At 46.3% G+C, this 27,889-nt stretch overlaps 1 protein-coding gene across 1 annotated transcript in view; it reads left to right on the forward strand.

The window, feature by feature from the left end:
- Positions 1-5,913: 5,913 nt before the first annotated feature.
- The window catches only part of LOC123158159 (uncharacterized), a 36,527-nt gene continuing 14,551 nt past the window's right edge, over positions 5,914-27,889 (forward strand). Inside the window, exons 1-8 of the mRNA XM_044576260.1 lie at positions 5,914-6,129; positions 6,235-6,297; positions 6,708-6,879; positions 7,662-7,846; positions 10,780-11,463; positions 11,772-12,047; positions 14,617-14,718; positions 15,077-15,139. Of these exons, the coding sequence (XP_044432195.1) occupies positions 5,914-6,129; positions 6,235-6,297; positions 6,708-6,879; positions 7,662-7,846; positions 10,780-11,463; positions 11,772-12,047; positions 14,617-14,718; positions 15,077-15,139 (1,761 nt within the window). The remainder of the gene's footprint in view (positions 6,130-6,234; positions 6,298-6,707; positions 6,880-7,661; positions 7,847-10,779; positions 11,464-11,771; positions 12,048-14,616; positions 14,719-15,076; positions 15,140-27,889) is intronic.

Genomic DNA, 27,889 nt, shown 5'->3' on the forward strand with positions numbered 1-27,889 from the left:
ACCTAGAAAATTGTGCACCACTTTTGGCAGAGGTTCTGAACCAAGACAAAAATGATGGACATTTTAGAAGGGCATTTCAGGTTCATTGAAAATATTTTTAGTAAACCCTAGTTGGATTCAGAGGGGGCTCGGGGTTCTGTCATCCCCATTTCAAGTTTCTGTTGAATGGAATAGACATGATGCAACACTCTAATGCATGAACTAGCTAGGGTGTGACAGTGTAATATATTAGAAATAATGATCTGCGGACAGGCCCCTGAAAGAAGGGTTGTGAGAAGTCGCCATGATATATTAGCTTGATGTCGGATAAGTCCTAGATGGTACTTATTGTTGTCCGAAGACGCATTTTCCTATAGTTTGGTCATGCCGAACACTGAGCAATTTGAATTCTTTGCATTGAATAAGCAATGTCGTATCCCCCGAGACACTGGTCGGGTGGCAACACCAGATTAGGGGATCGATGTGCCCCTTTAATATTTATAAATAATGAGCGAGAAGCCTAGTAGCCCCCGAACCTTAATGTAGGCACGGGTGGCCGAATCAAGGATCAATATCCGTTTGACATAAAACTTTGTTGTGTTTAACACAAACTTCTCAGAAAGAGAATAAAGATCTCTTAAAGGAGCTTAGAGCTGGTCAAAATCTGAGCTCGCCAAGGTAGCCCCCAAGGGGTTTAAAAGATGGATTACAAGAAATGGATTTTTTTTGCAATTTTTATGTGTAATGATTATATGTATCCAAGTACTTTACATCGTTAATGCTCGGATCCGCATTATACAAAACTTTGTTTGCCGACCATCGGCTTCAACCTCCTCGGCCAGTAGCTGGAGAGTGTTTGTCCTACTTTATAAAGCCTTTACAAGGGCAAAGTATTATGAAAAACAAGGCAATCTGGCCATATGGTTTAATAAACAAAGGTATGCGGAGAGATATGCTATATTGCTATTAAATGTAAAAAACATCATCCAAAGAAAATAGTCCCTCTATCGGTTCCTTTCTTTGGGTTGTCATGCTGATCATGATCATGAAACCCACCTCTTATCATTTTGGGAGGAAAATATTGAAGATTTACTTTGGGGAAAGTTCCCAAACTATGCGGTCTATAGCGAACCTAAATTTTCACTTTCGTCGTTGCCGAACAATTATATCCTTTAATATCACTAGCTTTCGGCTTCACCCAGTCTGAGGTACTAACTCGGATGACCCGGTAGTAAAAGTCACAGAGGTGCTCCCTTTACCGCCTAGCAAAACAATCTGGAACGTAGGGGTAAGCACAGGAGCCAGGCAACCCAGCTTGGCCAAAATTTAAGTCAAATTGATGCATATTTATGGCCTTATATAACGATGATTACGGAAGGCACCCCTCGTATATTTAATACAAATGTCGATGATATGTTTATTTTGACTCTGTTGCGACAGTTTATCAGTTGAAAGTGGCCCATCGTTGGCTTCCGCCCCTTTGCAGATGCTACGCAGGGTGCTTCCACAATAACAAAATAACCCTTAGTCGACGTCTCGGTGCCCGAACGCGATTGTGTTAGCGAAAATTAGGCAATCAGATATGCAGGCTTTAAAACTTGCACTTAGTCATAGGAGCTTAAAGTTGGGAGGCCAGCTACTAGCCCTTTGTTAGTGTTCGGCGACAGCCGAGGGCAAGCCGTAAACACTTCAGCCAATGTTATGAACGACCCATCATTTAACACAGTCATCGAATCGCTGACCAGTTTATGCTTATTGTGACAGTCACTTTTCTGCTTTCTCCACTGAGGTGCTTACCCATGCGAGCTGGAACCACAATTGCAGTGGTTCTCCCTTTGCACAAGTAGACAAACAAAGCGGAACGTAGGAGGCAAGCACAGGAGCCGGGCAACCCAACTATTGACGAAGACACAATTCGAAACCGATGCATATATAGCAATATCCAAGAATGTTTTCACAGAATCTCAAAAGGTGTCTGGCGCTGCACTATGAGACTTATGTTGGAAACACATAAATAGTTTAAAAGTGCCATAGGCTCAACAAGCCAAAAACTTATGTAAAAGCTTGACATCCAGACTAAACCGAGATTTTGGTGCCAATCCAGAAATTGGTCTTTAAAAAAAACAAATGTGCTCCTGTCGTGCTTTAACATGACACATCCGATCTCAAGACTTCAAGCAGGTCAGCCTATGGCTTCAAGCTCCTTATCCCGAAGGCGGAGTGCTTCTCCGAGGCTAGTTTAGCAAACTAAACTTGAGCGGCTTTCGAGAGAAGCTAGGATATCCGGCTATTGACCATACACTCGAGTCGAAAAAGGAGCGGTAGAAAAAGACTTTGCAACTACCAAGAAGAGAACACATTATTACAGAACGACTCGTTTAAATTTCAAGAGCCGCCAGTTAACATGGGTAAGGGAAGTTTCTTTTAACGAAAAACGTATGTGAGCATGGTCGAACCGAACACAAGTTAAAAATTTGAAACTTTGAGCATGAAAGCGACTTAGCTGTTTAATGTGTTCGGCGTTGATGACGCGGTCTAAGCTTGATGTCAGACAAGGTTCCATCCCCCAAGCCAATCCTGAGGTGGCGAAGCAAAGAGCTCGACACTCCGAAGTGGTGACATAGCACGGCCAATGCAGGGCGGCAGAGTGACGCCGAAGTCCCCGGCATGTGGTAATGAAGTGTTGACAAAGCCCCCCGTCCAGCCGAGGTGACGGGGTATGTTAGTACACCGAGGTGACAACACTGCCAGACCCGGATCATTTTCCTGTGCACAAAAAATAGTGAAAAACAAAGATAATAGTAATAATAACAAATTAATAAAAAAACTTGCATAATAAATAATTTATGCAAAGTGAGTAATAAAATAAATATGGCTTGCGCCCCGAACACTCGATGAGGTAGAGCTTTCTCGGCGATGCCAAAATCCCCGAGGCAACCGAACACGTCGGTATGATAACTCGACCAACAAGGTGATCATGCGAGCCGATTTACACTGATTGGGACGACGGCGTCGGCTTGCCGAAGTGACCACGTGACGCAGTCGAAGTCCATTACCTGCACATGTACAATAGTGCAGACCAAGAATAATAATATAAATATATAAAAATCCTCGCATAATTAACTTACGCAAAATAATTTATTTAAAGATATGTGGCCTGGCGCCGAAGTCAATGTCGATGCAGGGCATCGGCATCATGCAGTAAAGGCGTGGCAAAGCCTGAATTCACAGGTCGATTCGACTTCCAGAAGCGGCGTTCACCAAACTATGTATGGAAACTGACCGAACCACCACGCGATTGTCATTAATGTGGCCACCATTTGATGGACCTGTGTGTAGATGATGGAACAAACCAGAGTAGTAATTCGTTGGGAAAAATAAACCCAAGCAAGCAAACATTGCTAGGATTAATAGCACCTGGTTTATTTGTTGTAGCAGTCCGAAGAAAAGGGACTCCCAAAACTGGGACTTGGTCCGCACACCCATTGCCTGATGGGCGGTGAAGCGACGGCATGGCGATGCTGGTAAAGGTTGTCTCCCAAGGCAAAGCCCCTGGTCCAGCTAACGTGACAAAGTTGGTCGACGGACCATGCCGAAGTCTCCAGAGTAGGTTGATGAAGGGATGGCAAAGCCCCTTGTACAGACGAGGTGATGGAGCTGGTCGGTAAGGAGATGTTGCAGCTGCCATGTCAACCGAGGTGTTCAAGTAGTTCAGCGTGATGGAAATCGGCTCGAAGAAGCAACGGTGCGGCCATGCCGATGCAGGTCGTAACTCGTGACATGGTGAATGCCGGCTTGATGAAGTGACCGTGCGGCGATGCTGGTATGCCCGCTTTGTGTAATCCATGGGGCGGCGATGTTGGTGATGATTTTTCCTTCGCGATGCCGAACTCTTGTTCGGCTTGCCGAGATGATGATTCGAAGAAGTTGAGCTCAGCTCAACAAAGCGACGACGTGTCTAGCGCAGGGCGGAAGCCGTGGTGCAACGTTGTCGGGCAGGTTTGACACCGGCGCGATGGTGAAGATCATATTGGAGAAGACTTTAAAATTAGTGGGATGTGTTTGGGAACAAAACAAAATACCCCATACAAAACTTCCTTCAAAAAGGATGTCTGAAATCCCCTTCTTAGAAAAGATGAACTCGGGTGAGATTCGTTCTCACGCAGAAAACAGATCTAAAAAGTGATGCACTAATGGGAAGGTTCCGGAGTTTGGACTGTCGGATCGAGCTGAAATTTTGAGGGGTGGTAGACATAGGAATTCCGCAGCCGATCAACGGTTTGATCTTCCAAAGGACGTCCGAGCTAGATGATGGACACCATGCTCCAAACTCGTCCAGATTTGACGGGGCTCCGGTATATCCGAGGCCGGTGGAGATTGCTGCATCGGAATGCGATTAAATTTTACAGTGTTGTTGTAGACTCAATTCCGCACAATTCCACAGAAGGAATCGTCAAAGCGATGCTCGAGGAGGTGGTGGTAGTGGATACAAGTTTGCTGTTTGGAAAAACAACACGGTCTCTCGAGGGCAATGTTGACGCCGAGCCCCCGAGCTCCATGGATGATTCCCCCATGATCTTGATAGAGATCGGAGTTGATGTTGTTGAAGGCCCTCATCCGAACATGATAATTGGAGGTAGGGCACAGTCCTTGGTCAAGCCAAGGTGACCAGTCGAGGTGGCGACAAAGATGCCAACATCGCAGTTGATCTGCAGGCGAGCCATTGATCCTTTTGCCGACCACACAGCGCAACTCTCAATGAAAGCACCATTGTCGGTGTCAATACCGACAGATCTCGGGTAGGGGTCCCAAGCTGCGTGTCTTAGGATTGATGGTAACATGGACATGGGATTTTACCCAGCTTCGGGCTCTCTCAAAGAGATAATACCCTACATGCTTCTTTTGATTGTATTCAATGTGTATGATTATAGAGTTGATCTACCTCAAGATCATATGTTGTGGTCTAAACCCTAGAGGTATGATGGGTAATGTTATGATTCTCCATCACCTAGCCCGGCCTCAGCTTATATAATCTACCAAAGGCCTAGGATAACAAGAGTCCTAGTCGAATACGCCAGTGGAGAGGAGTCCTTGTCTTGATCACCAAGTCTTGTCGAATCTTCCTCGTGTATACATCGGCTGTCCGAACTGGCCCATGAGTAAACGACCATGGGGGTCCTCGGCCCAACCCAACTGATTGGGAGACGACATGGTGAGTACCCCCGAGTCCAGGACACCGTCAATGTGGTCGGCGCAGGCGGCACTGTCACCACCACCCCCATGGCCGAAGCACAAGCGGGAGGCACCGGGGAAGGACAGGAACAATAACAACCTAGTGGCCACACTCCTCGAGGTATGGACGGAGGGATTATTTTTTTTCTACACCCTCTCTCATCACTGAAGGGCACAAACGCAGTGGTGGCGCACGTTCTGGGGCGAATCACAACCCTCCGGCCGCCCCTGCTGCGGGCGCGACCGTAGGGCACGGACCACCCGGTAACTGGCCGCCGCAACTAATGTGCCCAACAGAGGCGCTGGCCCTTAAGCGCCTCTCCCACGTAACCACGCTATCCAAGCGGCTGGTTCGCAACGACGCGAGCACGGCGCGGTCGCCACCGGCACCATCAGGAGCCGAACGACACTATGGTCTACATCATCATCACCTATGCCAAGCACTGCCTCAAAGGCGATGGCATGGGCCCAGCTGCTGTAGAGATTTCTGCCAGCAGCCGATCAGATGGATGAGTTGTGAGCCACCATCCAAAGCCTAATTGGATTCATCGAGGTGGAAGGATCACAGCGAGCTGGCCCACCACGGCCTCCCCAGGTGACGTCAATGGCTCATGCGGTACGAAAGGGGCCGCCCCCATGGTGCAGTCCCCACCCCGGCAAGCAGCACGGGAGCCACGTAACCAAGAGCCCAATGACGTCTCGATGGCCTCTTCCGACCCTCGAGCATGCCAAGGCCAACGGCGAGCCCTAGAGGACAGGCAGAGGGAAGGCGCGCGCGTCATCATTGAGCAGCGCTGCGACAACCACTTCCAGCCCGATGGGTGCGACGGCCCCGACGTCGACGAGCCCGCGCTCGGAGATGGCGGGTACCTTCCTTTTGAGGTTGGGTGTCCTGCCTTCACCCATGAGCTGCGGCAAGTCCGTTGGTTGTCCGCTCGCACGTTCAAATGAGAGATACCCCAGAAAAATGATGGGAGACTGAACCCGACAGAGTTCTTGAGCATCCACACTATCTCTGTTCAGGCTGCAGGTGGAAGAGATGTGAAGGTGTTCACCAACTACTTCTCTTTAGCACTCAAGTCAAATGTGAGGTCCTGGCTGATGCACCTGCGGGAGAACTCCATTTCAACCTGGGCTGACCTGTGCCATGAGTTCATTGGCGTCCTCATGGGCGGCCATCAAGAACCAGGACGGGCCAAGATTTGCAGCTTCTTCAGCAGAAAGAAGGAGAGATTTTGTGAAAATACTTACAGAGATGCAGCCGAGTCCACGGAAATATCCCAGACATCCACCCGGCAGCTATGATAGTTGCCTTCCAATCCAACATGCACAACTGCAGGATACATTCTAAGATGAATGTTCGGTTGCCCAAGACTGTGAAGGAGTTGTATACCTTGGTGGACAAGTGTGCTCGGGACGAGGAGGGAAGGAAACTCCCTGGAGAGGAAGATTGCATTGACATCAACTCAGAGGATGACGACGATACCACTAATCAGGAGAAGAAGAACAAGCAGTGCAACAAGAAATGCAAGGATAAGTTAGTGTTGAAAGTGGAGAGATCGGGCACGCCTAGTGCCGACAAGTGGGCTAAATCCGAAGCCCCCGTCAAGGAAGCTGGCAAGTGCGCTGACTGTCTGGAGGCTGCAGCTGCCAAGAAAGCTGGGAAAGGTGATGGACCATTCTACAAGATACATCGGACCAAGGGCCATGATCTCCAAGAGTGTCATCAGGTTGAGCAGCTCGTCAAGAAGCAGAGGGCTGAGTATGAGAAGCATGACAAGGGAAAAGGTCAGAACGGTACTGGCGGAAATGGCCGGGGCGGTGAAGCAAATCGCCCCAGCAAGGCTCTTCGGAACCAAGGGAAACCTGCTAGGGGCCGAGTGAAGGAGGATTGCAATCATAAAAGTGATGGAGGGAATGAAGAGGGAAACCAGTGAGAAGGAATTCCAGAAGGCTACTGACGCCCTGTGCATTAATGGGGGTGCATCTTTGCACTCCTCTCACCGCCAACTTAAATAGGGTGCTTGCCATTGTTGGTCTCACCAACGATCCGCAACCTCAAAGTCACAAAGATGTTGGTTACCGGAGGGGCCGGGTTGAATATGATTTCCCCACAAGTTATCAGCAAACTCCAGATAGCAGAGGAACAACTTAAGGCCACGAGCACATTTCAAGGAGTTAATCCTGGCAGGAGTCATCCTAAGGGAAAGAACACATTGCCAGTGACATTTCGGGGAGAGTTAAACTACCAGACTGAGAAGATTGTGTTTGATGTGGTCGACCTCCCCCTGCCGTATAATGGAATCCTTGGATGCCTGGCCCTGGCCAAATTCATGGCGGCATCCACTATGCCAACACCTTGAAGATGCCAGGGCCAATGGGCGTCATTTCCATTTTGCCAGACAAGAAAGATGTAATGATTTGAGTGGATAAGATGTACCGGGACGCAGTCGCGGCAGAGGCTGCTGAATTCACGGTGCCCACCAGGGACAACAAAGGAAAGAAGAAGGATAGTAGGGACGCCGACAAGGAATCCGGGAAGCGTACCTCCATGGAGTGTGCCTCACCTATTGATGACGTCTCGGGGCATTCCAATAGCAAGAGGACCAAGGCTGTTGCACCCCATGTGAAAAAGGTCCCTGCAGAGCTAGCTATCACTAATTGTACTTTTACTATTAGTGCCACCCTCAATGACAAATAGGAAAGCATGCTTGTTCCCTTCCTGCGGGCGAATATCGAAGTGTTTGCTTGGCAACCATATGATATCCTCGGTGTTCCCAGGGAGGTATCGACCACCACCTTGATGTCTGCCCACATGCCTGACCCGTCAAGCAGAAGGTTCGAATGCAGGCCTTGGAGCGGCAACAGTTCATTGCCTAGGAGATCAAGAAACTTGACGCAACAGGTTTGGTCAGAGGAGTACTACATACTACATGGTTAGCAAACCCACTGGTTGTGCGCAAGGCCATGGGAAATGGAGGCTTTACATATACTTCACGGATTTGAACATGGCACGCCCAAAGGACCCATTCCCCTTTCTGCGCATCGATCAGATTGTGAATTCCACTTTCGGGTGTGATTTTCTATCCTTTCTGGATGCATACTCTGGGTACCATCAGACATTCATGCTCAAGGAAGATGAAGAGAAGACCTCCTTCATCACCCCATGTGGCACATACTACTTTGTGTGCATGCCTTTTGGGTTGAAGAGTGTCGGTTCCACTTTTGCAAGAGCAGTCCAAATTGGTTTTGAGCCACAGTTGCACAGGAACATTGAAACTTATATCGATGATATTGTGGTCAAGACCAAGGACAAATCAACCCTCATCCAGGATTTGGAAGAGACATTTGCTAATCTGGGCAAGATCAACTCGAAGTTAAACCCGGAGAAGTGTGTGTTTGGCGTTCCCTCTGGCAAGCTACTTGGTTTCTTTGTGTCCCACCATGGGATCGAGGCCAACCCAGATAAGATCAAGGCTACCGAGCAGATTCAGGTACCCGAGACAGTTAAGGATGTGAGGCGTCTGACAAGATGTGTTGCCGCGCTTAGCAGATTCATCTCCAAGTATGCCAAGTGCGCCCTGCCGTTCTTCAAAATTTTGAAGAAGGCAGGACCTATGAAGTGGACACCAGAAGCAGATGCAACATTGCAAGATTTGAAGACCTACTTGTCTTGCGAGTCCACTTTGGTTGCTCCCAAACCACATGAGCCATTGCTGCTATATCTGGCAGTGACTAATCAAGTGGTTAGTGCACAACTGGTGGCACAACAGGAAGTGGAAGAGATACTAACCTCGGCAGTTGTCCCACCCAGAGCAGAAAGAGAGAATAGCCCGACAAGCCTAGATATTGATCAGGACAAAGAGGAGCAGGGCGGCGAAGGCAACCCCAAGGACGCGGCAAGGAAGAAAGTGGTGCAGCACCCAATATACTTCGTCAGCTCCCTATTGCAGGGGGCTAGATCCAGGTATTCTAGCATGCAAAAATTGATTTTCGGCCTTGTCATGGCCTCAAGGAAACTGCACCACTACTTCCAAGCCAACGAGATCATGGTTGTCACACGCTTCCCATTGTGAAGGATACTCCGAAACCCAGAGGCTACTGGCAGAATTGTGGAATGGGCATTGGAGTTATCTAGCTTTGGCCCATCAATGATTCCAAGAAGGGCATTGGCAGAGTTTATTGCAGAATGGACGCCAACCACTGATGAGGATGTGCTAGAAACAGTCATCCCCAGCAAGGGATCACCCCAAGAATGGATCATGTATTTCGATGGTGCCTTCTCCCTACAAGGTGCAGGGGCTAGCGTGCTTCTCGTTTCTCCCACTGGGCTCCTTACTGGGCTCAGGATACAACAGAGTATGAAGGGCTCCTTACCGGGCTCAGGATTGCCACAGAATTGGGAATCAAGAAGCTGATCATTCGAGGAGATTCAGAACTTGTGGTGAGACAAGTCAACAAGGATCACCAAAGTCCATTGATGGTGGCATACATCGAGGAAGTGAGAAGATTGGAGGAGCGCTTTCACGAATTGCAAACAGAGCACGTACCCCGTGCGGAAAACAACATAGCTGATCATCTGTCAAAGTGCGCTGGACAGACCTGTGGAAGTAGGAACTTTTGTTCTCCATCTTACTCATCCCTTCGTATCCCCGACAACAATGGCCAGAAATAGGAGGAAATTGGATTCCGGTAAGCCTCTCCCGGTAAAACCCCTCGGGGTTCCTAGCAGGGACCCTACCGAAAACAACTCCCCTTTGATTGCAGGGATGCACCCTCCTGTCGGGCCACTGGTCCCCACAATCGAGGGATGTGCTCCCATGAATGAGGAGGTGCCGCTGGTCCTCGTTGCCGAGGCTTGGGCTCCAACTTGGGCAAGGCACATAGTCCATTTCCTCCAAACTGGAGAACTTCCTGAAGAGCAAGAAGAAGTGGAAAGAGTAGCCCGGAGGGCCAGTATGTATCAGTTTGTTGATGACACTATGTACAGAAGAGGGCCTAATAGTGTGAAATTGAAGTGCATTTCCGGGAAGAAGGAAAGGAACTGTTGGTAGAAATACAAAAAGACATGTGCAGCTCCCACATTGGATCAAGGGATTTAGGTGGGAAAGCATTCCGGCAAGGATTCTAGCTATTGGCCCACATCCCACGACTCGAAACAGGAAATTTGCCATCAGCCAGCTCTTTGCCATCTGCCAGCTGATGGCAAAGAACGTCTTTGCCATCTGCTTATAAAAAACAGATGGCAAAGAACTGACAGACGACAAAGAACATGGTTGCCATCAGCCAATTCTTTGCCATCTGCTAGTGGACGGCAAATAATCTTTGCCATCTGCCAGCAGATGGCAAAGAGGTTGGCAAATCCTGTGGCTGTCAAGCGTGTAACGGCGTACCAGCCCCACCTCTTTGCCATCTGCCAGCAGACGGCAAAGATTCTTTGCCATCTGCTGGCACATGGCAAAGAGATGGGGTTATTTTTTTCGAGGTAAAAAAAACTGTGGGGTTATCCCCTCCCTCTCTCCCCACCCATCCAAGTAAAAAAAACGACGTTCGCATCTCATCCACACACCACCACCTACCTCCTCCCTCTCTGCCTCCCGCCCCTTCCTCCCACCCCCATCCCCATCCCCCTTCACCTTCCCCCACCACCTCGACCTCCTCGACCTCTACCTCCCCACTGACCCCTTCTTCGTCCCGCCCCTCATACCCTCCCCGCATGCCTTCCTCCTGCACGACTTCACCGACCGTGTCGCCGTGCTCGAGCTCGCAGCCCGCGCGGCCGCCCCGCAGCCGGCGCGCCGCAAGTACACCTACGCGGCCATGGAGCCCGGCGGCCGGAAGGTCAAGTGGACGGCGGAGGAGAAGTCGCGCGGCAGGGGCCGGGCGCTCAAGTGGGAGGCGGAGCTCGCCTCCCCCAACGACGACGGATTCGACCGCAAGTGGAGGTGGGAGGCCAAGTCCAAGGGTGGCGCCGGAGGCAAGACAAGGAGCAAGTGGGGCACCGAGATCAAGGGCAAAGGCTCGCTCGAGCCATGGTCGCATGCCTACACCTGGGAGGAGGACTTCACCGCCTCCGACGACGACGAGGATGAGCTGGAGGTCGAGGAGCGCAGGCCGGAGAAGCCCAAGAAGATCAAGGCCGCCGCCAAGGACAAGGAGGATGACAAGAAGAAGAAGAAGCCGGCAAGGACGTGCATCCAGATCGAGGAGATCCCCGAGGAAAACACCGCCGGCTACGACGCCATCCGCAAGGTACGGTACTCAGCACAAAAGATGAGATTTTTGTGGGGGTTTTGGTTCTGTGGCCCGATCTGAACGAAATGTGTGATTTCTAGTAGAATTTCCAATAGATCCAAGTTACCTCTCACTGAATTTGAGAGAAAATTTGGAATTTTAGAGGATGCTAGTGTCCACACTCTAGATCTGTGCCTAGTACTAGCTACAGATTGACTGAACTCTGCTCTGAATGATATCAGCTTGAGGATTCTGCTCCCTTGCAATGCACTACTGTCATATGTGTACTGACCGCCTGACATTTGTCTCTCTTTCTGATGATGCAGGCCTTTGCCATGGGGAACGTCAAGGGGAAGGCCAAGGAGCTGTCGCCGCAGGATGCCGCGCTGCTCATCCAGATGAACTACAGGGCGCACCTCACCCACCGCTCCCAGGTGGTCAGCTGCCTGCGCGATCTCGCCCTCGCCAAGGCCATGCTCAAGGAGCTCCGGTCCCTCTTCTACAACCTCTCCTACAGGCGCCGCCTCTCGCACGACCACGAGGAGCACCAGAGGTTCTCCGAGAAGATCATTGTCTTGCTCCTCACTGTCGACGCACTCGAGGTGAGCTCCGTCACGGCCTGTTTACGATTGCCGATTGCTGATTGCTGATTGCCATTGCTGTGTTGTGGATTTGAAATTCAGTTACTGCATACACTGGTTAACACTATTACTAGTGAGACAAAAAATAAATAAATGAAAGCGCACAAGGATGATTACCATGCTATTTAGCTCAGCATCTATCCAACATATGTATGCACTTGAGATGATCACCATCAGAACCTGTTCATCATTGCCATGGCTGTGTTGTGAATTTGAAATTTACTTGCTAGTTAGTACAGTACATTGTTGGTTTGAGGATGGTCTATCAGGGTTGTGTACATAAGTATGATTTTCTAGCAGTGCTTTAGTGTCTGAAGGTATTGGTTAGCGATGCATTATAATTGAAAAAATAAATCAAAGCTCACTACAAAGATTAAGATGCTATTGAACACCTTTTCTTGTCAATGATGAGTGTGCATGTATATGTGCTCAACCAAGTATGTAGTTCCTGTTAACACATATTGCACGATCACTTTTTCAATAAATATGGTAGAATGGGTGCCAACACTCCTCAGTATGGAGATAAATACTATCATATTGACGGGTAATGTTTGATCTGAGTTCTCAGTTGTATCTTCGGTGCTTCATTAGGTCCAAGCATGATAATATTCTTACATTCGGTACTGTTACTTGTTTCCCAGTTATATCTTATATCGAATGATTTCCATGGTAATGGTATATCAAGTGCAGGGGCCTCTGGGCATTTAAATGTTTGTTTCAGCTTATGGTAGCTGAACTAACAATACCGTGAACATTTCTAAGGCCATGCTATTATTGAGTATAGTGAAGGAGAATGTAGTCTGTTTCTTGTGATAACTGAATTATTTTCTGTCATTGCCATTGCCCCTGTAGGATTATGCGTCTGTTCATCAGTTACTGTGTTTATAGCTCTCATTATTTTATGAACTCGAATAGCATGGGTTGCTTCCTGTTCTTGTGCTACCTTTCACTCTTTTATGAACTAACTAGCAGAGTGGCCCGCTCGATGCGCGGGCTAGAACTTTACAAAGTTAAATGGTGAAATTATATTATTTGATTTATCTAAAGGAAAAATTAAAACCAAATGTGAGACATTTTTTAATATAAGACTTTGCAAACATAGTGTTTTAGTTCCAGAGTCATGTGCAGACGAATACTCAATTTAAATTTATAATTGATACTTTTGTTGTTCAAGTGGAAGTCCAAATCAATGGTGGGGATCTTTTATGAAGAAAACAATACTTTTGTTGTAAGATTTTGAAGAAAATAATATAATATAAGTGACTCTGGAAGTCTTCATAAAAGATCCCCACTATGTTTGCAAGTGGAAGTCCAAATCAATGGTGGGGATCTTTTATGAAGAAAACAATACTTTTGTTGTAAGATTTTGAAGAAAATAATTGGCCATGTCATATTATCCTAATGTCTTGATTAGTCACAAACCATGTATGTTATCTCTTGGTTTCATCTAGGTGATTCAAATGCTTAACATGCAGTTTCACCTACATGAATGGCACATAGTACGTTGCCAAAATGATGAGCATCACTTCCAGTTTCCTATAACTGCAAATTAAGCATCTGAATCACCTAGGGCAAATGTAGCATGAACCGGGTAGTGCTTTTATGTAACTTCTGTCCCATTGTATTCTTGGTTTTCCGAAGTAAGTACATACAAGGAGCAAGTACGTACAATGTTGTATGTCTCTCGACTATGATCCATAGAATTAGGCGCAGCCATCGTCTAATTATTTTTCATGCTCAAGCAATGTAATCATGCAAAAAATAGTACGTATCTTGTTTGTCAAATATGCGGCCAACCTGGAAACTTCCACCGCATAGCTGCTGCTCCTCCTTATTAAGTTTCTGCATCGTACATGCCATTGGTCCATTTTTTTAAAACCTGTCGCTGGCCTTTTTTTATGGTGTGAGCAGAATTAAGAGATCTCTATGGAACTGCAGAATTAAGATTTTTTAACTTTACCCTCAATTAAGTATGTACATGATCAATGGAGCCGCGATGCCATCCTGTAATTCTTTTTCCGTTCTTAAGCAATGTTCTCATGGAAGAAATAGTAGTACGTATCTTGTTTGTGAAACATGCAGCCCAACCTGGAAACTTCCCCCATAGCTGCCGCTGCTCCTGTTGGTAAAAAAAGCTGCCGCTGCTTCGCACCTGCCGCACGTTGTTTTTTTCTTCAAGTTTACCTGCGGCTGGTCTCTTTTTGTGACGTGAGCAGAATTAAGAAATCTCTTTGATCTGTTGTATAAAGTTTTTTTTTTACTTTACATGTCCCTTATTCTTTTTGTGAGACGTGGACAGAATTAAGAGATTTTCTTTGATCTGTTGTACTAAGTTTTTTTTACTTTACCTGGCCCTTATTTTTTTTCTGTGACGTGGGTTAAATTAATTGATCTGTTTTGATTGGCCTAACAAAGAGATCTTTTTTTTTTGCAAATCAACCTGTGGTTGAGTTGGTTAGGTGGACAGTGGTATCCCAAACCCATCAGGGTTCAAATCCTGATGCTCGCATTATTCCTGGATTTATTTCAGGATTTCCGGCGATGCGCTTTCAGTGGGAGGAGACGTTCCCATCGACGACGAGGCGCCTACGGTGACTTCGTAAATTTCAAGATGATATGCCGGCTCAGTCTCTCGGAGGTACTCATAGGGGTAGGGTGTGCGTGCGTGCGTTCATAGGGATGAGTGTATGCGCGTGTATATGAGCGCTTGTGTCTGTACTGATGCTCAAAAAAAAACAAAGAGATCTTTTTTTTGACTAACAAAGAGATCTAGTCCAAGACGTTCTATAGATCTATAAACATGGTATGGGCCAAGGTTTACTTATAAAGATCTAAGGGTCATGTTTTGTTGATTAATAGTGGGTCCACCATATCAATGACCGGATGTTTCTGATTATTGTCGTAATTTCTAGCATATTTACCTTTTTATGGTTAACCCGTCAATTAATTTTATATATAAACAGATATGACTAACTCGTCAAAATGTGCAGTCCATGTGCGAGAAGAACGGCCAGACCCCTCCGCCGATGCCAGTCATTGCTCCGGAGGGCATGGTGAGTTTCATTTGAACGGTCATTAGTTACTAGTCTTCACATTTGAGTTGCATCATGCTAACGATACATTGGAAATAATCTTTGGTGCAGCGTAACTCCCGACAAGCATCGACCGATCCTTCTCCGTCTGCCACTGGCGCAACCGGTCCTACACCTACACCTACACCTCCGTGATGACGGTAAGTTTCCCAAGTGTTTTGCTTAATAGAGTTTTGTTATAATGCCATGTTGTATCTACACATATCGTGCATAATGTGTGTATGTTTGAAATGCATTGTATGTGTGGGATTTGACACCTAGTCGTGTGCCTTTGGTAGCCTTCCATGCAGGAAAATGCCTCCTAGTGCTTCCACTGAGCCATGGTAGTTCGCTACTGCTCTGGAACACATGGATTGACCGGCATGTTTCCTTCTTTGCTCCTATGTCTGTCCCTACGGGGAAATGTCACGCAGTGTATCACCGAAGTCCTTGTAGCTTGCTACGACTTGGTTGCACTCGCTGATGACCGACACGTGCATTGCTGGGTCATGTATGCCTGAACCTGTATGTTTGTGCCACCTTGGTTCTATGACTAGTCATGTCGGCCCGGGTTCTTTGCCATATGGATACTAGCAACATAATCATATACTTAGCATTTTTTCCTCCAAAATGACTCAATATGCTTAGCTAGCTCAAAAATGACATAATAAGCTTAATTAGCTCCAAAATGACATATTTAACCTAGGATAGCTCTAAAATGACCTATACTTAGCATTTTTCCTCCAAAATAACTTAATATGCTTAGCTAGCTTAAAAATGACATATTTAAGCTAGGATAGCTTTAAAAATGACCTATACTTAGCATCTTTTCCTTCAAAATGACTTAATATGCTTAACTAGCTCTAAAATGATATAATATGCTTAAGAGATGACATATTTTAGGTCCTAAATGACTTCATATGCTTAGCTAGCTCCAAGATTCGGTCGAGCTAGTCACAAAGTGTGAAGCCTACCAGTTCCATTCCAAGAATATCCATCTGCCTACCCAAGCACTTCAGACAATCCCTTTCTCATGGCCGTTTTCGGTCTGGGGGCTCGATATCCTCGGCACTTTCCCCCGAGCTGCCAAGGGCTTTGAATTCTTGTTCGATGCAATCGACAAGTTTACAAAGTGGCCGGAAGTAGCTGCTGTGAGAAAGGTGACTTATCAGTCAGCTATCAAATTCTTGAAAGATTTGGTGTGACGCTTTGTGGTCCCTGCCCAGATCATCACTGACAATTGGCACCCAATTCACAAGCCACGCCTTCATGCAATATGTTCATGCCCTCTGAAGCAAGATCTCATTTGCCTCTGTTGCATATCCCAGAAGCAATGGACAAGCTGAGAGGGCGAATGCTGAAGTGTTGTGGGGCATCAAGACAAGAACATTTGATAAGTTGCTAAAATGCAGCAGCCAATGGATCGATGAGCTGCCGATGGATCGATGAGTTGCCGGTGGTTCTTTGGTCCCTTAGAGCGACAACAAATTGAGCTATCGGGCAGACTCCCTTCTCCCTATTCTATGGGGCAGAAGAAGTTATCCCCATGGAACTCATTTACGGGTCACCTCGAGTACTAACCTATGATGAAGTAGCGCAGGAACAGCACCGGCATGGTGACGTTGTGCTTCTCGAGGAGAACTGTCTCCGGGCTGCTATGAGTGTTGCACACTACCAGCAAGCCCTACGTCGCTATCACAGCCGCAGGGTTCATGCCCAATGTTTTGAGGAAGGCGGCCTTGTCCTTATGCGCGTTCAGTCCACCAAGGGTACAAACCAGTTGTCGCCAAACTGTGAAGGCCCTTACTGGGTATTACGAGTCACCGGACCTGCACTACAAAAAAATACACTTCCGCGATGATACGTGTTTGTCACAGTAGGTCGCGTTTTTTGTCATGCATGTACATCCATGACGATTTTATGACAGAATCAAGATAGTCATACATGTGCTATCATAGAGGTGTTCCATGACATTACCAAAATTATCATAAAGGAAGTGTCCACTTCCATGACGATAAATCGCGCGTCATAGAAGTGCTTTCGTCAAGGGTGACCGACACGTGGCATCCACCGTAATGGAACGCCGTTAAGCTATCGGGTCTTGGATCCGATAACCTGTTAACAGCCCCGACCAATGGGGATTTTCCATGTGTAAAATCATCATTGGCTGGAGGAAACACGTGTCGGCTCACCGTTGGGATAGATGTCATCCACTCATTGGACCGAAGGCGCCAATGATACGGCGACATGTGGCACGGCCCAACAGAGGCCCATTCCTATGAAAAGGCCGGCCCGTTTGACTTGGTTAAAAGGTGGCGGGCTGGCCCATGGAAAGCCTGTTAACGGTCTGTTCGCATATAGCCCATTTACAGCCCGCTAACCAGGGCCCGTTACGACCTCTCCGAATTAGGCCCAGTAGCGTCATCTGGGCCGTCCAATATGATTCTAGCCCGTTTTAACTTCTGGCCCATGTGTGGCCCATGACTTCTCTCGGCCCATATGAGGCCCTTTGTAACTCCTGGCCAATTAACGGCCCGTGGTGAAAGTGGCCCGTAATGAACAGTGTATCACTTTATACCCATTAATGGCCCGTTATACCATTGGGTCGTTTGCAGCCCAAGTTATCTTTCGGCCTTATCAGGGCCCATTGATTCATGGGCTCATTTGCAGCATTCGGTTACATACGGCCCGTTATTGTCATTTTTTGCTTGTGGGCCAAATTCAGCCCGTCGTTATAGTCGGCCCTTTTTGTGGACCGTTAATATGTTGGGCCGTTTTCATGTCAAAAAAACCAGTTGGGCTGTTTTCATACAGTTATCAAATACGGCCTATTAACGGCCTGTTATGGTCCACGAATAGTACGACCCATGATTGGCGAAATGATGATATGCCCCGTAGAAGGCCCATGGATCGTACGGCCCGTATGAGGCCCATGGATCGTACGGCCCGTAGAAGGCCCATGGATCGTATGGCCCGTAGAAGGCCCATGGACCCTACGGCCCGTAGAAGGCACATGAATCCTAAGGCTCGTATAGAAGGCCAATGGATCCTATGGCCCGTATAGAAGACCAATGGATCCTACAGCCGGAAGAAGGCCCATGGTTACAATAGTCCGTGTGTTGCCATGATTATTTTGGCCTAGTTACCAAAAATAGGCTATTGTGGCCACTAGAAAAACACAGAAAAAGAACTGCAGTAACTATAAACAAACAACTAAACAAGACAATAAGAAAATAAATAAGCAAGCAATTAATGCTAGCCTATTACCGCTATTACACATATTACATCCACTGGGCATCAAAGTTCACCACCAGTGCAAATATAGGGAACAAAGCAGCATATTACATACACTCGCTGTCAAAATTGGCCACCAGTGCAAATAAACGCGACAGCAAAACAAGAGCATAACTGAAACAACTTCAGAAGAGCTCAAGAAACGTTATCTTAGGTATCCACCATGCTGGCAATAAGCTTAGCAAGCTTATTAGCTTTGTCCTATTTGGCGCTAAAATCCTCCAACGCTTGCTGTTGCACCAGAAAGTATGCATCTGAATGCTCCAGGGACTTCCGCAGTCCTTCCGCGTCTTGTCGCAGCACAGCTGATCGATGTCTTTCAGCTTGTAGTTGAGACTCAAGAAACCGAACTGATTCAGACAGCGAGTTTGAATAGCTTGTGCAAGTGGTAGTGGCCAGTAACTCGAACACTAAACCAAGACAGGACTTTGGGGTTGTCTCCCTGTCTTCAAGATAGTCTTCCTTAGCTATTTTATCTGCTTTGTTGGAGACCAACAAGGATGTGTCACTATCCTGAACCTTATCTACATTACTTCCTTTACCATTGCTTAATAAGGCAATCTTCCCCAATATTCTGCCAGCATTCTAAAAGAAGAAACAAGAAGACACATAACAAGTTTAGCATGTACTAGTCTAGGAAACTCATTTCGGTGAACCAGTTCATTAGTAAGGTGGAAGGATGAAACTACCAAGTCTTCTATTGCCAAGTACTAGTACATAATAAAAACATCAAACAAACATATATCTATGTCCTATGGTCACTTCATTGTCTTGCCAAATCAAAATAGAGACACGGTTCAAATAATATCAGTTCAAGACAAAGCAGCAGTGAAAGAATACAAAGCGTGGGAAACTACACGGCACAACAAGATTTCAGATGGGTACCACGGGTTTACATGTACAACCACACTATTGGCTCTGTTGTGATGCTAGTAATGTGCATGATATGAAAGTCAACTGTATACACAATTGAAATTGAAATCAACAGAGCTATTGATAAGAGCAAACCTGTTAAAGAAACATGCATGAACATACCTGCTGTGCCATTGGAGTTTCGATTGGATCCTTCAATTTCAAAATAAGTTTGTATGAGTAAATACAGTGATACAAGAGAAAACCAATCATAGTTAAAAAATGCGCGCCTAAGCAAGCGCTTAAGCGCGCCTAGGCTCTAGGCATTGGCAAAACGCATTGCGCATAACTACGCTTAATTTGTGCATAACTGCGCATAAGCATGCGCTTTTGTGAGTAAAGCGCAAGGCGGTGGCAAAACGCACGAATAATGCCAGTGCTTTTTTGAACTACGATAGCAATGAATCTTAAATTAGAACAGTTGTCCTTCAGGTTTAGGCACTTGTTCTACATGAACAGAGTACAATAAGACGCAAGAATATAATACTTCAAAATAGAAAATGAGCTCGTAGACCTTACCACATTCTTGGTTCGGGACCAATACAGAACAAGGCGCTCCTAGTCATCGTCCAGTAAATGTGTCTCAGGAGCACGTAAGGAAATTTGATGAGTTTCTTTGCCGGTGAAGTACATTTTCTTCAAGTAATTCCGATACTGCCACCAAGTATTCTTGAAGATAGCATAGGTATTAGGACAGGTTACCTCATGCTGAGTTTCCAAATCGGTCCTTCTCTATAGAGAAAAATGGGAAACATTTGCTGTATTATAACCATCATGGAGGTAGGATGTATGGGACGAAGCAAAGTAATTGCCACGAATAACATTACTTACACATAACTCCTGGACAAACACCTGCAACTGGCATTTTCCTTCATCTTCAGTATAATATTTCCAAGATGGGAAGATACGCACATACGATTTAACAACAGCAAATGCGATAGATGCTAAACTACGACTAGCTGGTTGTGCTTCCTCCACAGGAATAGGCGTGCTAACTGGTGGAGTTGGGGTTCTCCGTGATAGTACTGGCCATTTGGGCACTGAGCTGCCTTACTAATTGCTCTTATTTGGGAGCTCTGTGGTGGAGATGACGTTGTGTCAACATGAACTGGGTTACTATCGGCTAGGGTTGGGGTTAGATTGGGTGAAGCTGGTTCTTTGTCCGTCGCAGTAGGGGTACAATCTGCAAGGGTTTGGGTTATGTGTGGTAGGGCCGGTTCTTGTGCATGTACAACCGGGGGGCTATCTCCACCAAGAGGTAGCACTGTTTTATTTGAAGACCGTGTTTTTAGTCCGCTAGATATTGGCATCACTCGCTCCAATTCAAATGGATGATAAACAGGAAACATAGTTGAATGTACAGACATTGTATGAGAGACAGATGCAATAGATAGTGGAAAAAAGAGGGCATGAAATAGTTGACATGTATATTGTTTAACTAAAACGGATAGCATGACATAATTTCACATATATGATGTCTATCTAAACTGGATAGCATAGCATAACATAATTCAAAGATATGATGAATAACTAAATAGGATCGCATGACATAATTCACCTACATGTTATCTAAGTAATCAGGATCGCATCATTTATTTCACATATGTGATTTATATGCTAAACAGAGGGCATTCGATATGATGTCTGAAATAAGAACATGGTGTTGAATATTGTGTATATGATGTCTAAACTATGCAATGCAAGACACCATCACTACTGGAATCAGAGGATTTGCCATCAGCCCTTTCTTTGCCGTGTGCTAGCGGACGGCAAAGGAGGTCTTTGCTGTCCGTTTCCAAAATACAGACGGCAAAGAACTGGCTGATGGTAAAGATCATATTTGCCATCAGATAGTTCTTTGACGTCTGCTAGCGGATGGCAAAGAAGCTTTGCTGCCGGCTAGCGGACGGCAAAGAGGGAGGGGGCCCCACTGACGAGCTGCTTAAAAAAAACTTAACGGCCCACCCCTCTTTGCCGTCTGCAAGCAGACGGCAAAGAGCAAAAAAGCGGACGGCAAAGGGGGGCGGACGGCAAAGATTTAACCTATCTAACAGCGGCCGCGCCATACCCCGCCCCTCTCTCTCTGTTTCTCTCCCTCTTCACATGCGCGCCGCCGCCCCGTCGCCCCACCATCCCGCCGCCCCACTGGCCCCCAGCCCCGGTGCCACCGCGGCCCCGTCGCCCCCACCGCCCTGCCGTCTCGGCGCCCCCGCGCCCCGGCCCCCGCGCCCCACTGCCCCGACTCCGCCCCCCCCCCCCGCGCCCCACCACCCGGCGCCCCACCGGCCCCCGCCCCGTCGCCCCCGCTGCCCTGCCGTCTCGGCGCCGCCACGCCCCGGCCCGACGGCGCCCCGGCCCCCCCGCGCCCCACCGCCCCGGCCTCGGCCCCATCTCCACTACCGCCCGGTGCCGCCGCCCCGCCCCCCTCCTCCAGCGGCCACCTCCTCCAGCGGCCCTGCCCCAGGTGAGCTCTAGGTTTATGTTTAGTTTAGATTTAGTTTTAGTTTTAGTTTTAGTTTTAGTTTTAGTTTTAGGTTTAATTTTAGTTTAGTTTTAGGTTTAGATTTAGTTTTTTCCTTTTTTCTGTTTTTTAGTTTTAGGTTTACATGTAGTTTAGTTTTAGTTTTAGTTTTAGATTGAGGTTTAGGAAAGAAGAAGAAGAAAAAAAGAGGAGAGGAGGGGAAGAAGAAGAGGAAAAAGGAAAGGAAGAAGAAGAAGAGGAGGAGGAGAAGAAAAAGGAAGAAGATGTAGAAGAAGAAGAAGAAAAAAGAGGAGAGGAGGAGAAGAAGAAGAGGAAAAAGGAAAGGAGGAAGAAGAAGAATAAGAAGAAGAAGAAGAAGGAAAAAAAAGGTAGAAAAGGAAGAAAAGGAAGAAGAGGAAGAAGAATAAAAGGAAAAAAGAGGAAAAAAAACCCTGACCCGACACGGCACTCCGACCCCGAGACCCCGACCCCGACCCCAATCCAGAGGCCGACGGGGTCATATATTTGTGAATTATTAGTTAGGTCATATATTTTTCGATTTTGTTATGAAAAACATCATATATAATTGTGTTGATCTGGTAGTGTTAAATGTGCAGTTGTTTCATCGCTGCGAGGTTTTGTGTTCGACGACCTCGCCGTGCGTTTGACGAGCTGTGCCCCTTCGTTCATGGGTGAGCAGAAATGACATGCCCTCCTCCCCCATTAATTATTTGATCTATTTCGATGAAACTTGATAGCTAGCTATATACGTGTCTTGAATCATCAGTATGCGTAACCAACATGTGTCTCACGTTCGAAAGCGTCATAGTTATAAATATGCATGCATTTGCATATTTATAACCTTCATTCTTTCGAATTGTCCAACGCTATCCATGGACAACCCGAGTATGTATAAGTTGGGTTCGTTTTCCCATATGCTTTACTCCGGATCCGACGCATAAATTTCGTCAGTGCCTCCCCTGTTGTTCTCCGGGCACACATCATCTCTGTTTATTGCAGAGACGTGTATCAGGAGAACAGCGGGGAGGTGCTGCCGAAATTTTGCGTCGGATCCAGAGCATAGCATGGGAAAATGAACCCAATCTACACATACTTGGGTGGGATTAGTACCTATCATTACCTATTAGAGTTTAGGTTACATGGACGTAATAAAATTGACAAAGTAGATCAACTGATGAATATATACATGGTGAATTATATATATAATTGTTGTGTGTCCAGTAGCTCTGAAAGTCAAGATGAGTGATCGTGCGTGGATGTATACTGGTCACACTGGTCAGAACAAATGGAGCATTGAATGGTTCACAAAAACCAAGGGGTTTGTGCAAGCCGCATTTGCAAATGGCCAGAGGAAAACTTGGTGCCCCTGTTTCTGATGCGGCAATTGGGAAAAGAGGACAGAGGCTGAAATGGGTAAATACCTGCAGAAGAATGGTTTTACGCCCGATTATACGGTGTGGACATTTCATGGTGAGTCTGCCCAACGTGACCGAGCTGAGGTGGATCATCGTCGCACCGACGAGCATGGTACCAGGATGGAAAACATGGTGCAAGACTATGATGATGCTCGGGATTCGGACGAGGAGATGCAGGAATCTGCAAAGGCCTTCAATGAAATTTTGGAGTCTTCAAAACATCCGCTCCATGAGCACACTGAGCTTTGTAAGTTGGATGCCATCTCACAAGTAATGGCTCTGAAGGTTCAGTTCAACTTGGGCAGAGAATGCTACGACGCAATTATGACAGTATTTGGACGCTTTCTACCCAAAGGCCATGTAATGCCTGCAAACCTGTACCAGTCGGACAAAATCCTCCGTGCACTGAAGATGCCCTATGAGAAGATACATGCCTGTGAGAAAGGATGTGCCTTATTTAGGCTTGACTATGCGGACTTGAACTATTGTCCCATTTGCAAGTCTTCCAGGTATATTGTGGTAGACAACGATATGGGTGAGAAGACATAGACCAAAATCCTCGTTAGTGTTCTTCGGTATATGCCAATCGTACCAAGACTTCAATGTCTTTTCATGGTCGAAGAGACGGCCAGACAGATGACATGGCACAAAATAGGCAAAAGAACCGAACTAGATGCAGATGGGAATCTGATGATGGTACACACATCGGATGGTGTTGCGTGGAAAAAGTTTGATGACATGCTGACAAAGCCGCAGATCGGAGGCATCCTCGAGTCGGCATCAGCACCGATGGGTTCAGTGTGTTTGGTATGACGGCAGCCCAATACAGTTGTTCACCCGTATTTGTCTTTCCACTCAATCTTCGCCCCGGACAGATTATGCAAAGAAAGAACATTTTCCTAACGTTGATAATTCAAGGGCCCAACTATCCGGGGAAAAATATGAATCTGTACATGCAGCCGCTTAAGGATGAATTGCAAGAAGCCTGTGATAATGGGTTCAAGACATACGACGCCTATAGCAAATGAAACTTCATAATGCATGTCTGGTACATGTACTCGACGCATGACTTGCCGACGTATGCGCTATTCGTTGGCTGGTATGTGCATGGAAGGTTCTCGTGCCCCACATGCAAGGGAGCTCTTGAATTTCGTTGGCTCCAGGCCGGTCGCAAGTTTACTTGCTTCGACATGCATAGACAGTTCCTGGATCCTCGCCATAAGTTCAGGAAAGACAAGAAGAACTTCATCAGAGGTAGAGTTGTAAAAAACTCTGCACCACCTGCGTTGACAGGACAACAGACCCTGGATCAGTTAAACGCTCTCGAGCCAGATCCAGAGCGTCCAGGGTACTTCAAGGGGTATAATTCTGAGCACGCTTGGACTCACAAAACATGCTTATGGGATCTGCCTTACTTCAAAGACCTCCTTTGCACTCACAACATCGACATGATGCACACTGAGAAGAATATCGCCGAGGCCCTTTTTGGTACATTGTTTGGCATAGATGGGAAGTCAAAGGATAATACTAAGGCTAGAGTCAATCTGGAGGCGCTATGTGATAGGCCGTTACAAAACATGAAAGAACCGAAAGGAAAGCAGAACTGGACGAATCCAAAGGCATGGTTCAATCTTGGAAGGCCAGCTATGAGGGAAATTATCTTGTGGGTGAAAATGCAGTTGATGTTCCCCGATGGGTATGCAGCAAATCTAAAGAGGGGAGCGAGTCTTGATAAATTGGAGATATTTGGTCTCAAGAGTCATGATTGGCACTTATGAATTGAGCGGGTAATGCCGGTGATGTTGCGTGGCTTCATCCCTGAGGATGAATGGCTAGTACTGGCAGAACTCATCTATTTCTTCCGTGTTCTTTGTGCGAAAGAACTATCGCCTGGCGTGCTAGAAGAAATGGAAGAATTGGCGCCGGAGTTGATCTGCAAGTTAGAGAAGATCTTTCCACCGGGCTTCTTTAATCCAATGCAGCATTTGATTTTGCATCTCCCGACAGAGGCAAGATTGGGGGGGCCCATGCAAAATCGTTGGTGAGGATGCAGAAGACGCTTCGAGAAAAATGTAAAAATAAACGTAGAATTGAAGCATCGCTGGCTGAGGCATTCATCACCGAGGAGGAGGCAAACTTCATGACAGCACACTACGAAACCAAAAATCGTCATTTGCATAATCCGAAGCCTCAATACAATGCTGACGAGCCTAAAACGGGTGGATCCAACCTCAGCCTATTCAAAGGGAATCTCGCACCAGCCAGTGTTTCAAATCCAGTATCTTTGGATAACGAAGAATGTGGACCATTTCGTTGTATATCTTCAACAACCTGATAGAAGTGCGGCCGTACATCGAGTAAGTTCTCGGTACATTGTTTCGCAACTTCTATTTCCTTTGAACTGTTCTTATTCCTGGATATTTCATACAGTCGATATGTCGCCCTATTCTCGTATGGAGCGGTGATCCAAAAGGATTCCGTCGAAGATTATGATCTTCTCGCAAAGCAAGGAGGCGGCTATCCCGGTTTCATCTCTTGGTTCAAACAAACGGTAAATTCTATTAGACAATTTCATTTCATTCGCTAATTTGTGCGTAATGCAACAATCCTTTCATATTAAACTTGTAGGCTAATTCAGAGTCTATGGACGCCGAATTGAGACAAGTCGCTAATGGTTTGACTATAAGGTCCGTTCATTTGGTAAATACGACATCAACGGGTATCGCTTTCGTACCTATGGCAAATAGCTATCTATGGCCGACCGAAAGTCTACAAATTGTTGTGTATCTGCTATCGGCGAAGGAGGTACCGAGTATTATGGGATAGTTGAAGCAATTTATGAACTTCTATTCTATGGTGAAAACCCACCGAATCTCGTAGTCTTCAAATGTTATTGGTTTCAGCCGAAGGAGACTAGAAGGACTCATGAACATATAGGGCTAGTTGAAATCAACCAAAGCACCCATTTAGATGTTCCTGATGTCTATATTACGGCTCAACAGGCGACCCAAGTATTCTATCTACTGTGGGCCTACCAAACTAATCCAAATCTGAAAGGTTGGGATGTCGTTTATGAAGTGCCGCCACGTGGTAGACAATCTCCCCCAAAGGAAGAGGATTATGAACCTCGCATTAACCCAGACACATATGAAGGAGAATTCTTTCAAGAGACACGTCTTTCCAAAAAGCGTTTCAAGAACCGGTATACTTCACCCGAAAACATTGAAGTAGACAGCGACAGTGAATCCCACATCACTCCAGAGGAGGAACAAGAAGAGCCGGAACAAGAATAGGTTACTGCTGCGGATTACCTCTCAATGCTTAACCGATTACGTAAAGGTGGCCTTCCACATGTTGATGCCACTGAACCCTATGAGCCAGTCATTAACTATAGTGATGATGATGATGATGCATATATTGATGATACTGATCGAGATTATTAGTAGTGTCAGGTATTCAATTTTTTATGTTGTACTTGATGATGATACACTTAAGTGATATACATATTATTATTCATGTCGGTATTTTTTTATGTTGTACTAATTTTGTTTACTCTTTGTCATGGCAGGTGTTGAAAGATGGAAGGGGAGCCGACTGAGGCCAAGGACAAACGTGCCCAAATTGATGGTGTGCCACACCATCAAGGTAGCTCCAGCTTATATTAGTTTGGGCGGAATTGGGTATGTGGTTTGCTTCATGATTAATGCAATTCATTCATCATGCTAGCTTGAGCCCTTTAATTACTAATTTACTTTGTTTCTCTCTTTCAGGCATGCTACAATAAGACGGATAAGGTGCTAGAGGGGTACGACCTGTATGCCATGGCCCACACTGCCTCTTACAAGCAAGTCAAGGGGAAGGCGAGGAAAGGGGAGGATTTTAACCCGAGCAAGATTCCCTATAATCCAGAGCAGGTGATGATATCTAGTGGCGGGAGGTCCCGTGGCTCCATAGCCATTGATCCAGAGATTGCTCCTGAGACAACGGTGAGTTTAATTTGAATGGACGTTACTTGCTAGTCTTAATATTTGAGTGTCATCATGCTAACGAAACATTGGAAATGATCTTTGGTGCAGCGTAACTCCACACAAGCATCACACGATCCTTCTCCAGCTACTGGCACGAGCCAGCCCGCTCCCACACCTCCATGATCAAGGTAAGTTTCTCTAGTTTTTTGCTTAACAAATCCATAAAGACCTAGACTTGGCTTTATTTCCTCCTATATGCCTACCTTAATGACCTAGAGTTAGCTTCTTTTCGTCCAAAATGACTTAATAAGCTTACTGACCTCCAAAACCAGCCATTTTACCTAAGTTAGCTCTAAAACGATCTATACTTAGCTTTGTTTCCTCCAAAATGACCTAAGTTAGTTATAATATGCTTAGTTAACTAGGTTTGCTCAATAATGACATGTGCTTAGCTTACTTATGTAAAAAATGGCATAATTAGCTTAGTTAAGTTAGCTCATAAACGATCCATTTCACCTAAGTTACCTCACAAACGATGGCGTGCTTCTTCTTCTAGTCTTCTTCTTCTAGTCACCTTTTCCTAACTTTCTTATTTGCCATTTTGCAGATTTCATTCACTTCTCGGAAGCTAGCTTGCTATGATGGAGTGCTTGTTTTTTAT

This window comes from Triticum aestivum, chromosome 7B (assembly GCF_018294505.1).
Source record: "Triticum aestivum cultivar Chinese Spring chromosome 7B, IWGSC CS RefSeq v2.1, whole genome shotgun sequence".
NCBI lineage: Eukaryota > Viridiplantae > Streptophyta > Magnoliopsida > Poales > Poaceae > Triticum > Triticum aestivum.